General features: G+C 46.4%; 1 protein-coding gene across 1 annotated transcript in view; it reads right to left on the bottom strand.

The window, feature by feature from the left end:
- The window catches only part of PGPEP1L (pyroglutamyl-peptidase I like), a 35,719-nt gene extending 21,417 nt beyond the window's left edge, over positions 1 to 14,302 (bottom strand). Inside the window, exons 1-2 of the mRNA XM_032468867.1 lie at positions 13,928 to 14,302; positions 7,538 to 7,590 (exon numbers count right to left, since the gene is read on the bottom strand). Coding sequence (XP_032324758.1) covers positions 7,538 to 7,590; positions 13,928 to 13,961 — 87 coding nt within the window. The 5' untranslated portion in view covers positions 13,962 to 14,302. The remainder of the gene's footprint in view (positions 1 to 7,537; positions 7,591 to 13,927) is intronic.
- Positions 14,303 to 17,023: the final 2,721 nt, after the last annotated feature.

The following is a 17,023-nucleotide window of genomic DNA, read 5'->3' as shown; positions in this document are numbered from 1 at the left end:
CGAGGAAGTCTCAATAAACTATGGACTTCAGTTAATAATAATATATGAATATCGGTTCGTTCATTGTGACAAACGCACCGTACAGACGTGAGACGTGTAAGATGTTAGTAACACTGGTCGGGGGGTGATACATGGAAACGCTCTGTACTGTCTTCACAGCTTCCCTGTACATCTCAATGTAATTTAATTTTGTTAATTAAAAAAATTAAAAAAAAAACCAAACAGGAAACAAACCAGAGAGGCCTCTGCTTTGGCAGCAGGAAGGAGTTGAGGACTGTGCATTTGCTGGGGGGCGGGGGGTGGGGGGAACCCACAGTAAGGCCCTGGAAAGGTGCTGGTGTCATTTTCAACTGTCTTACTCTGCTTTTTCTGGCTTGTTGTCCTGTCAATGTGGGGATGGATTTGGGGTTAAGTGAGAAGTACACATTTGACTATTTGTCTGTATATGGCGGGCATTTCCCCCAGATAATCAGACTAAATGCATTTCCCTGAGTGTTTAATAAAGGGCAGGGCTGTGAAACCACAGCAGATACTCTTCATGAACATGGGCTGAAGGGCCACCTCCGCCGGGGTGTGGGCTTTCTCTTCACTCGCCTCCATCCTCAGGGGCCCCCTGAACCAGGCCCCCTGGGTGGGCTGCTGCTGCTGCCCTCCACCCTCGCCTGGGCTGGCTGTCACAGGCCCACATGGTCCCCACATCCCTGAGCCATGTCAAAATGGAAAGTAAGGACAGTCCTACTGCGTGCTGTGCTGCGCCGGCAGGACTGGGGACACTAATATGGCTACTTCTCTTTCAATCCATAAGGTGAGTTCACACTACACAGTCACCGGATTAAAGACAAATAAGGCGTAAGAAATAAAACAGGGTTCAAGTGCGTTGGGAGTCATCCAGCCTTGGGGGTCAAAGTCCATACAACCCATCAAAGGGGTTGTCCCGGAAACAGCTGGCATGGAGCTGGCTGCCACCAGTAGCTGAGGTCCCTGCACACATCAGGGAGAGGCTGGTTCTTTTTTATCCCAGGCTTTCCCAGATGAATCAAGAAAATAAAACAGAACCCACGGTGGGCCAGATTAGAAAAAAGCCTGTCTGTTTTCACCTAGGATGGAAAAAGATTTTATCATGGGATTTGGTAGGAAAAATAGAGGCCCTCTTAGGAAAGAAAATAAAGCTGAATTAAAAGAAACAGTTTACTTTTACTTGGAAAGGGAAGCAGGTACCTGCCTGTCCCTGAGGGTGCTCTGCACACGCATTCTTCATCCTAAAGCGTCATTCAGCTTGGTGCTTCTTTTCCTCTTCTGAGTCACTGCCTTTTTATTCCTTATTATGCCAATTTTTTAAAGCAACATGTAATCAAGGCACAAAGCCACCTCATCTTTGGAGTATAAAGAAATTACTCTGCATATCAAGCTGATCAAATCTGGCATGTGCTCCGACCACTTGGCCCCCCAGGCTGGGTTTATTTTAAGGACGGTTACATAATGTTCAAGCCCAATGGACCCAGGGTGTCTCTTACAAAACCCTTATTTTATCTGCTGCCTTTCCGGGACCAGGCACTTCTAGAAGAGTTCAGGATGTAATTTCTTTTCAAAGAACATGAGATGGCACTGGCTCCCAAAATAAGAGTGTCCAGAAACCAGGAGATAATGCTGCCACCACTGCAGGAGTCACCAGATGAGACTTTGGACTGGGGAGGGCGGGTGCCCAGGGCAGGCCAGCCCAGTGTCAAAGTCTTTGGCACATGCTGTTGGGAGACAGCACCAAGTCACGCTTCTGAGAGTTGATAGGAAATGCCTTTGTTCGTTGGGAACTTTTAGCATTTATATTGTCGTTCTGTATTTTCCCTCTTTTTAAAACAATCTTCTCCCATCTCAGAGCAACTACAACAAAAACGCACTCAAGTTATGAGTCAGTAGCTCGCCTGTCTCAGAGGTGAAACTCTGTGAGTGCAGAGCTGCACTTCGTTCTGTCATTCCGTACATCCTCATTTAGGATGTTGGGCATGGAGTAAGTACTCATGAGATGCTGCCATGGTGCTGACAACGTTGACTACGGGTGGGAGGACGCAGGAAGAAAGCGAAGAATGACAATCATTCATGGATCCAGTCAACACACAGTCACTGGAACACACACTGCAGGCCAGGCCCTCCGTGGGGACTGAGCTGTGTTGATGCAGGTCCCCACAGGGTGTTGCTTATACTGACTCAGGGAGCCGTGTGCCCTCTTGTGGGGTCTTTAGCCCATCGAAGTCCTGGTTCTGTATCCGTATAATGGGAGCAATGTGTCTACCTGAACTAGCACGGACCTCTGCCTTAATACCCCACTTAGACGATTAGCCCTGTGATGGATGCTTTATTGGCCATATGCTGGCACTTCCAGTGGACATTACCAGGGAGGCCCCCACCAGGATCAGAAGGTCTAACACTGAGCACAGTCTACAGACATGTTAGTGGAAGACATGAATGACCCCGGATGGTGCAGGGAGAGAGACTGGGTCAGAGGACTGAGTAAAGTAGACTCTAAAGAGATTATAAGTGCCTCTGCCCTGGAGTAAAACCATAAAGAAGGGGAAAGCAGAAGGCAGTGACTGACAGCATCAGTGGAGAAGGCAATCGAGTGGCAGAGGACACTGGGAGCTGGCCTTGGGTTTGCTTCCTCATCGGCTGATAAGAAGGTTGCTGTTCTGATCATCAACCCAGTGGTCGCATTGTGAGCAAGAAGACAGGGCAGACTATCACCTTGACCGTGTCTCAGGTGCTGGCAGGAGAGCTGCGAAGATGGTGGATGTGAACTTCTGGCAGAGAGTCAGCCACGATGACGTGGATGCAGGGCTGGGGCATCGGGGTGAATAGCTTCACTTTGCTCATCTCTGGGTCAGTGGGCAGTGGGCCTTGGTATTTCTTGAGTTCTAGGAGGCTTAAAGACCGTAATTGTGTTGGAAGAAGTCCTCTTCCTCTGAACCAAGTGTTGACTCCCCTATGGGCAGAGCAAGGGAAGTGGGCTGAATCTGGACCTCACTCACCACGAGCACCTGAGGTTGGCATCTAGGTACCACCCCCTCATGGCATGTGTCCTCAGGCCAGATATTCAACCTCTCTGAGTACCCATTTCCTGGCCTGCAAAATGGGAATAACTGTATCAGCTCCCTTGGACTGCAGGGAGAATTCGGTGAGCTATTTTGCATGTAGTGTCTGGTGTAACAGCGTACGGTGGTTTTGAGAATTTACACCCCCTTGCCAGAAGTTCGCCTGTCCCTCATTGCTGCTTCCACCAGGTGGCCTTCCTAGTGGTGAAGTTTCTTCTCACTTTGCTTTAGGCTCCTTTCTTCCATATTTCTTCTCCTCTAGAAGGAAATCAATCTCTTCCACTCCAGAGTCTTATAGTGTAGTCTTATAGTGTAACCCAATCTGCTTTGGGCTATAATTACTTTATTTATGGGCCATCTCCTCTCCCTACACAGGAACTCCTGTAGGGAACTGTGGTATAAGAAAGAGTGCGTCTGTGATAATTAGTAGAACTGAGCATTGTTTCATGTGCCTATTGGCCATTTGTATGTCTTCATTGGAGAATTGCTTGTTTAGATCATCTGCTCATTTTTGGATTGGATTGTTTGTTTGTTTGTTATTAAGTTGTATGAGCTGTTTATATATTCTGGAAATTAAACCTTTGTCAGTTGCTGTGAGTTCATATCCATCATTTGCAAATATTTTCTCCCATTCTGTAGGTTGCCATTTTGTTTTGCTTATGGTTTCCTTTGCTGTGCAAAAGCTTATAAGTTTAATTAAGTCCCATTTGTTCATTTTATTTTTATTTCCATTGTCTGGGTAGATCACCTCACACCAGTCAGAATGGCCATCATTAAAAAGTCCACAAATGACAAATGCTGGAGAGGGTGTGGAAAAAAGGGAACCCTCCCCTACACTGCTGGTGGGAACATAGTTTGGTGCAGCCATTACAGAAAACAGTTTGAAGATTCCTCAAAAACTAAAAATAGACCTACCATATGATCCAGCAATCCCATTCCTGGGCATATATCCAGAGGGAACTCTAATTCAAAAAGATACACGTACCCCAATGTTCACAGCAGCATTATATACAATAACCAAGACATGGAAACAACCTAAATGTCCATCAGCAGACGACTGGATAAAGAAGCTGTGGTGTATGCAATGGAACACTACTCAGCCAAAAACATGAAATAAAATAATGCCATTTGCATCAACATGGATGGACCTGGAGATCGTCATTCTAAGTGAAGTAAGCCAGAGAGAGAAAGAAAAACACCATATGATATCACTCATATGTGGAATTTAAAAAAAAGAGACACTAATGAACTCATCTATAAAACAGAAACAAACTCAGACATAGTAAACAGATTTATGGTTACCAGGAGGAAAAGGGGTGGGAAGGCATAAACTGAGAGTTCAAGATTTTGCAAATACTACTATATATAAAACAGATAAAAAAACAAATTTCTTCTGTACAGCACAGGGAACTATATTCAATATCTTGTAGTAACTTGTAATAAAAAAGGGTGTGAAAACAAATATATGTATGTGTATGTATGACTGAAACATGATGCTGTCCACAAGAAATCGACACATTGTAACTGACTATACTTCAATCCAAAAAAAAAAAAAAAAAGAGTATATCCACTCTTTGTCCCTACTTCTAAGCACAGAGCTTCAAAATTCTCGAAATTTCCTCAACAACAGGAGTGTCTCTGTATGTTAGTGGGGTGCCTCATGGTAGTCCCTTGATAGCTTCAGGATGGGATCCGGTCACCAGAAAGAACATGATTGGATGGTTGGGACTTACACCTGCCTGACCCTCAGGGAGGGGAGGTAGACTGCAGATTGTATTCCATCACGTGGCCAATGGTTTAACCAACCATGCCTCTGCAATGAAACTCCAGTAAAAACTCTGGATATGGGGCGCAGGGTGGGGAGGATATAGCTCAGTGGTAGAGTGCATGTTTAGCACACACAAGGTCTTGGGTTCACTCCCTAGTATCTCCATTAAAAATAAATAAATAAAAACCTAATTACCTCCTCCCAAAAATAAAAATTAATAAAAATGTACAAAATGTGAAAAAAAAAAAACAACCCTCTAGACATAGAGGTTCATTGCAGCTTCCTGGTTGATGAACACATCGATGCATCAGAAGGGTGATGTGCCCTGACCCCCTGGGGAGACAGCATCAAAGCTCTGCACTTGGGACCCATCAAGACCTAACCCTATATATGTCCTTTATTTTTAAAAATTGCAAGTTCAGTGCTTTCCTGAGCTCTGTGAGTCATTCCAGCAAATTATCAGAACTGTGAGGTCCATGAGAATTCCTGAACTGACAGTCAGGCAATAGCACAGGTGACTTGGGGACCCCTGAAATGCAGCTTGTGTCTGAAGGGAGGGCAGTCTTGGGGAGGACGCTGCCTTTAACCTGCGGGGGTCTGTGTACGCCCCAGGTGGTCAGTGCCAGAACGTGCATTACAGTGCACCTAGCTGGACCGGGAACAGGAAGAGACGCATGTTTTAGTAGGCTGTCTTCCAAATCAGGACCTGGAGAGGTACAGGTTGAAGTGGGAAGAGCTGACTTAGTGTTTTATATTCATATCAACATTGTTACTTCTTTGGCTTTCCTCTGATTTGGAGCAACCCTCTGATATTGGGGTCTTTTGGGTGATCTCTGCTTGGAAATAAATGTTTAGTTCATCTTAGTTTGTGGAAAATCTGAGGTTTTAAATCCTCAAGAGAAACTGCATGTGCTTTGCGAGAGTCAGAGGTGCTAGAGGCCACAGGATCACCTTTCAAGGGTCTGGCTTACAATAAGAATCTATCCCCCTTGGGTCCATCCCCCTTGCTAATGACAATTTGACAATGGCATTTGCCCCCTTGCCTTTTGCGTGTGCGTGTATGGGGTGAGGGGGTGCCGATCATTCACTGCTCCAGGCTGCAGCCCTCGGTGTGTGTGATGCATTTACGTGCATGGTACGATGTACACGAGCTTTCCTTTACTACTGTGTAACCGGCAGCATACAGAAGTTCTATCTAGTTTATCCACAGGGAAAGGGCCCCTCAGAGCACCGAGTTTGCCATCCTGCTGCCCCTTCCTGGAAACCCCTAGCCTGCTTCTGTTTCTGCCCTGATTCTCCAGCTTTATTGGTGAATCTTGAGCCTCCCAAATAATCCTCCTCATCATTCCATTTCCCATGTGGAGCTTCAAAGTCAGATTCCACTTGCCCACAAGAGAAAACTGAGTGTTAGAACAGCTTCCCAGTTATAGCAATGATATTTGTGATCACTGGCAGCTGGCCTGCGATGTTCTGAGGGTTTTACTTGTGTTAATCCCCAGTCATCACAACCTTCCCACTTTACAGATAAGAAAACTGAGACACAGAAAAGTTGGGTGACTTGTCTTGACCCACAGGTTGCAACTGTTGGAGCTGGGAGGTGAACCCAGGCAGCCTGGCTCTTCTCCATTCTCAAGGCTACAAAAACAAGGGCGCAGGGCCATCTGGGATTCAGCAGAAAAAGTCCTATTTTTCGAGGAACTGGCTGCAAACACGCAGGAAGCCATGAAAGCTCTGATTTGGCCTTTCTGGTATGTTGTGTGCAGCAGTGAAGCTTGGCAGTGAGTCTGGGGCTCTCTGAGCTTTTTTCCCTGGTTGAAAAAAAAAAAAAAAACAAAACCCAAGCTCTAACTCCAGAGTGGAGAGTTTCCTTGGCCACATCTGTGAGACAGGCTAGAAAATCGATGCTACAGTGGCTGCAAGTGCTTGATTCAAGTGGTTCTGCTGCGTTTTCAGCTCGACTGGGAACCTCTGAGAGTAGACCCAAGGCCCCACCTCTGGCTTCATCGAACAGAGGCATGAAATTGATGGCCAAGCGTGAATAAACAGCCGGCTGCGCTCTGAGCCTCTCAGTGACACCGTGTGGGGCCTGCTACGAGGGAGCCACGAGTTTCAGGCAGGAGAGGTGGGCTCTACAGAGGAGACCCCTCCTTACACCCTGTCTGAGGAGGTGCTTTCTCCTGACCATCTCCTTAAAAATGAGGGCATGTCTTTTAGAATAAGAACCTTGTCTTAAGCTCTTACCCTGTGACAGGCACTATGCTTTTAAAAAGCTGCTTTTACAAACATACACACTTACTTACTTCACGTACTTACTTCTCACTTCTCAGGACCACCCTGTGACTTCAGCGCTACTATCCCCCCTTGTCATGAACGAGGACACTGAGGGGAAGTGACTTGCCCGACACCCCACCGCCAGAAGGGGTTCCCAGCCCTCAGGGCAGCAGAGCCACTCCCCACCCTTCCCAGGGGTGGCCCTTCGGCCTGTTTTCTTTACCACTGAGCCAGATGGGCCTCCAGGGGGCAGGGGAGCCACGACCCAAGGACCAAAGGCTGGCCATGTCCCAGGCTGCCGGTGTGGGTTTTCTCCCCTCCCGGGGTCACCAAGGGTCCTGCGTGCTGGGCTCAGAACCACAGAAGGAACCAGCCAGGCTCTGAGCCCCTGGGTCTGGGCCCAGAGGGTTTTTACCTTCACCGCTTCCCAGCTAGAATTCACCAGATGCTGCCGGAAAGGCCCAAAACCTGAAACCAAAGAGACCCTGGTTTGTCCAGGCCAGGCCTTAGGACGGAGTGTCCCTACACCTGAGCTGCTCCTTGCACCTCCTTGGGAACGTCCTGTGGTTCCTGGGGCCACTGCGGGCCTGTGGGGACTCCACGCATCCCTTTTCTCATGGAGGCCTGCAACCCTGCTAATCTGAGAGCATTTCCAGAGTCCTCTTCCATGAGGCATTGTGGGGGAGCCAAAAAGGAAGGGGAGGAGGACCCATGGCTGAGATAGGAGGGCTGGAGAAAGTGTGTGCACATGTGTCCAGTTAAAATGCACACTGCGTAGAGAGCCCAGAGATCCACCCACATGAATGTGCCCAGTTGCTTGTTAACAAAGGTGCAAAAGCATTTCAATGGAGGAGGGACAGCCTTTCAACAAATGGGGCTGGAACAGACACCCACAGGCAAAAAAGAATGCATCCCACAGCCTGCACTGCATACAAAAATTAATTCAAAATAGATCATGAACTTAGATGCAAAAAGTAAAATAAAAAGTTTTGGGAGTGGGGAGGGTGTAGCTCAGTGGTAGAGCACTTGCTTAGCATGCACGAGGTCCCGGGTTCAACACCCAGTACCACCATTTAAAAATAAATAAGTAAATAAACCCATTTACCTCCCTCCATCCCACAAAAAAAAAAGGAAAAAAAAAACTTTTAGGAAAAGAAGGGACAAAAATCTTGGGACTCATGGCTAGGTGAAGAGTTCTTAGACTTGACACCAAGCACATGATCCGTCAAAGTAAAAACTGATCAGCTGGACCTCAGTAAAAGGAAAATCTTTTGCTCTGCAAAAGACCCTGCTGAGTGGATAAAAAGACAAGCTGCAGACAGGGAGAAAAGAGTTGCAAGTCACATACCTGACAAAAGCACTGTGTGTAGGATGTACACAGAACTCTCAAAACTCTACGTGAAAAAAAAATCCAATTAGAAAATGGGCGAAAGACACGAAGAAACGTTTTACTGAAGAGCACAGACGGATGGCAAATAAGAGCAATGTCATTAGGTGTCAGAGAAATGCAAATTGAAACCACAACGAGATGTCACCACACTTCTATGAGAGTGGCCAAAATAGAAATACTGATAACACCAAAAGCTGACGTGGATGAAGAGAAACTGGGTCACGTGTGCATTGCTGGTGGGAATGTAAAACGGTCCCGCCCCTCTGGGTAGTAGTTTGACAGTTTCTTTTAAAACTCAAAGTGGACTTCCAAGCACTCGCACTCCTGGACATTCATCCCAGAGAAATGAAAACTTATTTTCCCATAGAAACTTCTACACCAATCTTCTCACAACTTCTTCTTCTCTCTCTCTCTCTTTTTTTTTTTTTGGTACTAACCCATAGAAATGTGTCCTTCAATGTGTCCTTCAGTGGATGAATAGTTAAATAAACTGTGGTTCATCTGGATCATGGAATACTACTCAGCAGTGAAAAAGAAGTGGAAACCACCCAAGTGTCTATCAACTGGTGAATGGATAAACAAAACGTAGTATCATCCATACAATGGAATGTCATTCAGCAATGGAAAGAAATTCAGTGCTGATACGTGTCACAACATGGATGGACCTTGAAAAAATTATGCTCAGTGAGAGAGGCCAGTCACAAAAGACCACACAGTGTAAGGCTCCATTTATGTAAAATGTCCAGAATTGGTAAGTCTATAAGGACAGAAAGTAGAATAGTGGTTGTCTAGAGCTTGAGAGAGTGTGTGTGTGTGTGTGTGTGTGTGTCCTGGGGGAGTGGGGATGGGGATTAGGGAGTGACAGCTAAGGGGAGTGTGGCTTCTTTTTAGGGTAATGAAAATATTCTAAAATTGATTGTGGTGATAAATGCATAACTCTGTGATCATACTAAAAGCCACTGAATTGTACACTTTAAATGAGTGAATTATATAGCATGTGAATTATACCTCAATAAGCTGTTAACAAATTGCTTTAAAAATGAAGGAATTATTGGCATCCACAACTTGGATCAATCTTGAGGGAATTGTGCTGAGTGAAAAAAAGCTAATCTCAGAAGGATATATACTGCGTGATTCCACTTACACAATATTTATAAATTATAATTTATATCTATCAGCATAAACATGAACAGTTGCCAGGAGTTAAGAGATGGGGGAAGAGGGTGGGTGTGGCTATAAAAGGGTGGTTCGAGGGAGCCTTGTGATGTTGGTACAGTTTACCTTGACGGTGGTGGTTACTCAAAGCTACGCATGTGATAAAACTGCATAGAGCTGTGCACGGGTGCATGCACACACATGCACACACACACATGCTGAGTTATACCAATGTCAATACCTGAGCTTTAATATTGAAGATGTCAACACTGGAGAAGGCTGGGTGAAAAATGCAGGGACCATTCTATACATTTCCTTGCAAATTCTTGTGAATCTATAATTATTTCAAAATTAAAACTTTAAAAAGTGGGTGATTTGGTCCAGGGTTTCTCAAATGCTAATATGCATGTATATCTTGCTAAAGTGTAGAATCTGACTGGGTGGGTCTGGGGTAACGCTGGAGAGTCTGCTTTCCTAACAAGCCTCCCACGGGTACTGATGCTTCTGGCCCTTAGACCACACTTTGAGCAGCAAGGCTCTGAACAACTAGGATCAGAATACTTTAAAGGGGGAGAGAGCAGGGAGGGTGGGGGTGGTTGGGGAAAGGCTTCTGGAGGAGTGGGGGAAGAGGGGTGAGCTGGGGCGAGGTGAGCCCCGGAAGAGGCTGGCCCTAGTGGGGGAGGCCTCATTCTGGGCGGGGGCAAGATCCTGGGCCTCTGGGTGAGGCGTGCGGATGGAAGGGCTTGTTCCTGGAACTGGGGACACTTACACTGTGCACTATTACGTAATTTAACGGCAATGAAGATTTCTAATAAAAGGCAATTAGGTAGAATTTTGTTTGGGGAGGAGAGCAGACTCCCTCTGGGACTAGTTTAGGAGAGGTTTCCTGTTGGCCTGGGGAAAGGCCTCATCCTGGGACTCTGTCACCCTCTCAGTGTAGTGGCTGCTCATTTCTAAGGCACCCACACTGCGCGATGGCCTCTCCAAAGCTGAGGCCATGGCCCAATGGCAGCCAAGAGGGGTCAAGACCTCAGCATTTGGGGTCAGGCTTTTGCTGTTGCATCTCAGCCCTGCCGCTTAGCAGCTGGGTGACCTTGAACAAGTTACTTAGCTTCAGTGCCTTGGTTTTCTCATCTGTAAAATGGGGACTAATTCTGATCATCTAAGAGGGTTGTTGTGAGGATTAAATGAGTGAATAAAATGGAGATTTGCAATACTGCTGGGGCACAGGAAGCAGCGTCAGTGTTCACCTCCACTGACGTTATAGTTATGTATCTCCTGGGACCGCTGTACGTACGGATTAAACAATGTCACGTACAGCATGCATTGCTTCCAGAACCTGGTAGGTACTCCACAAAGGCTGAATCCTTTTCTGCTGTCTCTCTGTGCAGTGTGGGATGGGCTCCAGCTAGGCCCTCGCTCTCCCCTGATTCTCTTTGATCACTTGATGGCACCACTTCTCAGCCCCAAGCCCCCTGCCCGGGCACCGTGACAATGACTCAGAGGCCCCATCCTAACTTTTCCATCCTGAGATTTCCCCTGGACTTTAGGCCTCTATTTCTCTCTCCAGAAACAACTGAGAGGCCTGCACTAGAGAGAGAGAGAGTGTGAGGGTGTATGTGTGTGTCTGCATATATACAGAAATAGATTTATTATAAGGTACTGCCTTATGGAGGCTAAGAGGTCCACCATCTGCAAGCTGGAGATCCAGGAAAACTGGTGGATTAAATTCTACTCTGAGGCCGAAGGCCTGAGAACCAGGAGCACCAGGTCGAGGGCAGGAGAGGACTGCTATCCCAGTTCATGCCTTTAGATGGAGAGAATTCAACCTTCCTCTGCTTTTTTGTTCTATTCAGGCCCTTAGTGGACTAGAGGAGGCCAACCCACAATGGGGAGGGCCTCTGCTTTACTGAGTCCACCAACTCAAATGTTAAGCCAGAAGCACCCTCAAAGACACAGCCAGAAATAACGTTGAACCAGATATCTGGGCATGCTGCGGCCCAGTCAAGTTGACACATGAAACAGACACACCATCACAAGCCCTTAAGGGTGGTGTGGCTAGGAGGAGGGGCCAGGACCCTGGGGGCCTCTTTTTTCATCACTCCTTCAGTGTGGCCCATGCTCAGGGCTCAGCAGTTCCTGCCTGGCCCCCATACGGGAGGTCAGCTGCTGTCACATTGGCTGGTGATGGGCGGGGGACTTATTTCAGGGTAAGCAGCGAGCTGCGGATAGAGGTGCATTCTCCAACTCAGCTTTACCTGGAACCCAGCGGGGGTTTTGAGTCCCATCTATCTGATTTCTGAGATGTTATTTCTCAGATCATCAAATTCTGAGATGGGGAGGAGCTGTGATTAAATATCAATGTCTGAAACCCCACCTCACCAGACCTCAGGCCTTCCAGCAGGAGCCAGGTCCAGAGAGGACTGGCCCTTTGAAGTTCCTGAACCTCTGGGCTTAGAGTCTAACAAATCTGACTCACAAAGAGTAAAACTTTCTCAAGGAATAGAAAAATTTGGGACAGGATGTCCTGGGAAGCCAGTGGTGTCCTCTGACTTTGACTGAATCCTATAGAATAAATAAGACTGTAGTTGCTGAGCAAAACAAACAAACAAAAAAGGTTTTGGAAAATACTGAGATCAAGGAAAAGTTACTGAGAAACTAGGTACCTCCTGGGATGACTGTAGGAAAGCTAAAAATGTAGCAATACCAAAAAAAAAATCGCTTTCTACTTTAGAATCATAGATCAGCTTATTCAGATCATCTCTTATCTGTTTTAAATTAGTCAAAACAATTCCGCAAGTGAAGGTTTGAAGCTCTAGTTTTGCAGGGTCAAACCTTATCCTTTAAACTTGGCAGGCCCTCGAGTGGAACTTGCAGAAAAGGGGCTGGAGAAATCTCTTGGAATCAAGAGAGGCCCTTTGGAGGGAAGCAGGTTTTCTTGATCTCCCACTGTCACTGTTGGTGCCAGCCCCAATGCCTTGATCTTGAAGCAGTTTGTCAGAGCCCTTATTCCCCCACCATCTGTCTATGTGCCAATTGTCTTGGCGAGATTTACACTGGAAGCAAATCCAATTAAATGAAAAGACTGCCCCTGGCAGCTCAGAGCATTTTTAATAAAGGAAGCTCACACTCTGGAAGCCAGTGGGCATTCCCAAACCACGGCTGATTATCAGGTACTTCATCAAACAATCCAGACTTTGCCAGTACACCACAGGCTGACAGGACAGAGGCAGGGGTCTATGTGAGTATAAGGCTTGCCACGGTGCTTCAATATTCATATTTCATGTGTGACAAGTATCGCATTTATCAGGGGTACAGTTTCCTTAGGAATTCAAGGGTAATTTGAACCAGTCTCTAATACCCAAAATAACACAAATGAGAACAAGAGAGATACAAGGTTTTCAAAAGAACATTGTTTTTCTCAGAAAGTTAACTGGCGTTTGATTATAGTCTGAAAATATTAAGATAGGTAACTTTCAATTTTCCACACACACAGGAACCCTTGTCTCTCTCTGTTTCCTTCATCCAATACAATTCAAAAAACTTCAAATATGCCAAATGTGTCTACCTAAAAATAAAGAGCTTTGTAAAGAAGTCAAACCCTCCAGGGACCAGCTGTGACAATGACTAGGGGTGGCTGGGATTGATTCTGAATGTGCTGGTGAAAGGCAGCAGTGGGGGACTGCCATTCCTTCTGAGATGACCTTTTGGGGTTCAAGGTTTCTAACTGGTGGCTCCCAGGGGGTGTTTATAGTTCCCAGAGTGGCTAACAGCGCTGGAGTTTGGGGGGAGGGGGGAGGAGTGTTGGGATCGGGGTTGTGCTCCTTTAGGTCATTGTAGATGGACTCCCTCAGCCTTTTGAGACCCTATCCTCTCTGGGTCCCCCACTCCTCCTCCCTTGCTATGTAGCTTCACCCCAATGGATGCCACAGAGACTCAGACAGCAGGCGTCAGCCTCCACTTCCTCCCTGATGGGCTGAGGACAAAATCCGAGCCCAAGCCACACGTGGGCACCTACGTGTATGCCACTTAAGAGTTACTTGAAGTGAATGACAGGGCATAAGCAGGAAAGACTCTCCGCCCTCTGGCTGTTTTTCAACAGGTCAGAGCAGGAAGTCAGCTCCATCTGGAATTATTGGCACCACCAGTTGCCACTCTTTTTCCCCACGAAGGAACTGCTGATGACTGGGATCAGACAAGTCCGCATTCCACGGTCAGGCTCAAAGCAGCAACAAAAAGGAAAGCAAAAAACCATCTTACCGGTCACCACCACGCAGCTGGACTGGGAATCCATGAAACCGGAGTGGGGAGCGCGCCTGTGCGCCTGCGCGGGTCAGAGGCCGGGCGGGCCCTGGGCGCTTGGAGCACCGCGCGCCCCTCCCCTCTGGTCCGACGCCTCGGGCTCCCATGGGGGACCACCCCGCAGTGTTCTAGGGGGGCCCTGAAAGGCTGAAGACTCTAGTGTAGGGAGGAGGATGTAAGACGACGCCCCTTAAAAGCAGAAGTAGCCAGCTTGGGATGCAGAGGCTGTGGCAACAGACAAGTAGAGGGTCAGGGCACCATCAGGGTCTTCCTGACCACTTGGGTCTGGGTCACTTTGTTGGTCCGTAAGGTCAAACGTGAGCCACGAGTATGGCGACCGACTATCCCGGTTTGCTCGGGACCGAAGGGGTTTCTGGGATTGGGCGGGGGCGGGGTGGGGTGTGGTAGGAGCTAAAAAGGTGCTGAAACCACCTATACAGTTCCCGCAAGTCAGGATGTTGGGTGACCCTACAAGTTGTTTGTTTAGACTTTGACTTGATGAAATTTGGTAGCTCTTGAAACTGAGTCTGCAAAATATGTTAAAAAAAAAAAAAAAAAGGAAAAAGAAACCAAAACCACAGATGAAGCTTACAGTTAAAAGTGATGGCTGAAAGCACCTGCTTTCACCTGCCTGTAAGCTGTACGTCCTCTGACAAGTTAACCTCTTTGTGCCTCCGTTTCCCCTTGCTGCTAAATGGGGATGATCACAGTACCGCTTCCTGGAAGGAAACTTACTGATCCCCAGCTACTGTCCCCAGCCCTCCCTCAGCTCGGGGGTGGGGGTGGGGGGGCTTACATGGCCAGCAGTGTCTGCGCTGGCTTCCCAGGCTGTGCTCTCACCATCCCGCATTCTGCCTGCCACCAGTGCTTAACAGGGCGCTTGACTAACTACCTGCACCACTAAATGCTTTGGCAATGCCACCTGGCTCTACCATACCTCCCCTACCCCTCCTTTTTAATTGTGTCAGAGTAACTAAAGAGATAACATTTGGAGTTAGTTCCTCTAGTGAAGGAGCCATGTTATGCAGCATCTTGACCTTTCAGAATATATTACTTAAAAAAAAAACTTTTTAAATTAAAAATACTTTTTACAAAAGCTGTCTAATAAGAGGTACAAAAACCACAATTCTCTTTCCTTACCTGGGCGTAGCCATGAATCTGGGGGAAACCAGTAGAACCCCTCCAGCATCACACTGCTTCCCCAAATTCAGAGTGCTGTGTATTAGAGGGTGTGACCTCATGCTTCCATCTTCTTAATTGGCTCCCTGATAAAACAAACAAACAAACAAACAGTATCCCCCGCCACCCATACTGAATTGGGATCACTGCCAAGAAACTAGACTCCACCTGATGCCTGCCTGGGACACTGAACCAACAGCCATTCCTTTTAATTGGTCCCTGGGGTGGGCTGCAAGCTTATTTACAGCAGTGAACAGGTGGGAAGTGGCTTTTGCCCCCAGTGGCCTTCCCTGGCTGCTCTGGGAAGCTGGGGCCACCTTGTTTTGCAGGGGATGCAGAAGGCTTTGCGTTGTACCTTATTTTGAGACAAAGGTAGACAAAACAAAAATCCAAGTTTGAAGGCAATTAACCAGTTTCTCATATTCTCACTGTTGATGTTTTTTCCACCCTCCTCTGGGGAACAGCTTCCCTGGTTCATGTCACTTATCTAGTCCTTGTACCAAGAAAGCTTTGCTTGTCCATCACAGTTATAAACAAGGAGATTAGGTCACTAGAAATGCCCATATTTGTAAAGTTGGTTGCTGCTAAGCTCAAACTCTGTTATCAGCATAACTAACGTGGTCTGGGTATCTAACTTGTGTTTACTGATGCTAACATATCATGCCTCCAGACGCCTCAACTGCTAAGACTGCCTGTTTTTAACAATGCTACTTTTCTGATAGTGAAGCTGCAAATTTTATTTACTTTCTTTCAGGATTTGATATTAGCCATTTCTGTTTTAACTGCATCTGGAGTATGTCCTGGAATTTTCACTTTCCCATAATTCACTTATTTTCTTTTGTCCTAAAAATGCCTCTAATTCCACAATTAATAAAAAAAAAAGGAGAGACATAAGCTATTTTTACTTTGCCACAGTGAGATGTCTGTGAGTGTATTTGTCCCCGCCCTGGGGAAACACACACAAACACATTCTCATTCTTGAAAATGAGAACAATTCAGAGGAGTATGGATTTTGAGGTCCGACATCTGCACTTTTATTTCTTTTTCCACTGTAAAAACAAATGGTCTCTAACACTTGCCGAAGTCAGACACAATCTTTAGGCCGATGAAATATATTAAGCCTGGGAACAAATAAGGCAACTCAAGAGAGATGTCTTCTTTAAGAAAAAGTACAGTGATCTTCCTTACAAGTTAGGGTCCCGGGAGGAAAATATTTGTAATCATATTTGACTCTGGGATTAAGAGGGCAAGGTGCGACCCCCTTCCAGTGAACCGGAAAGCAAGCAGCAGTGCGCACGTGTTCTCACCAGGGAGGACACGTGGGGTTGCCAAGATGAAGTATCCCAAGACCTAAAATAGTTCTTGTTTTGAACCAAACATAAAACGTTGTGGGATTTGTTTTAAATTTCTTATTGGCAAGCTGTGACTTCCTGCTTAAGCAAGAAGAAGGATTAAAAAGGCTTGTTTATTGTCTCTAACACAAACAGCAGAACAAAAAACCTCTTACAACGAATACGTACACTTGACATAAATGAGGTGCAATCAAACTGGCCAAATTCCTCTTGGGAGATGGAGAAAATAAATCAATCAGCAAGAAGTACTGGTGATTACAATAATAATAATAATAATAAATAATAATAACTCTCCTCTATGTCAAACATCACTGCTTCCAGATCAGCTACTTTACCATAAAACAGAACTCTAGCCAGACTGCCTCTTGTCAAAGCACTGACAAGTTCTCCCAAAATGTTACTCTTCTAAGGTTCCTTCTGGGACTCACCCTCCCCTGTTACTTTGCCGTTTCAGCTTAATAGTCCAACAAGGGTGGAGACCCAGTTTCTGTAAACAGCTAGATGGTAAATATTTCAGGCGTTG

This window comes from Camelus ferus, chromosome 27 (genome assembly GCF_009834535.1).
Source record: "Camelus ferus isolate YT-003-E chromosome 27, BCGSAC_Cfer_1.0, whole genome shotgun sequence".
NCBI classification, from domain to species: domain Eukaryota; kingdom Metazoa; phylum Chordata; class Mammalia; order Artiodactyla; family Camelidae; genus Camelus; species Camelus ferus.
Note: the sequence above shows the minus strand (reverse complement) of the source record. Positions and strands in the feature narration are given on the sequence as shown.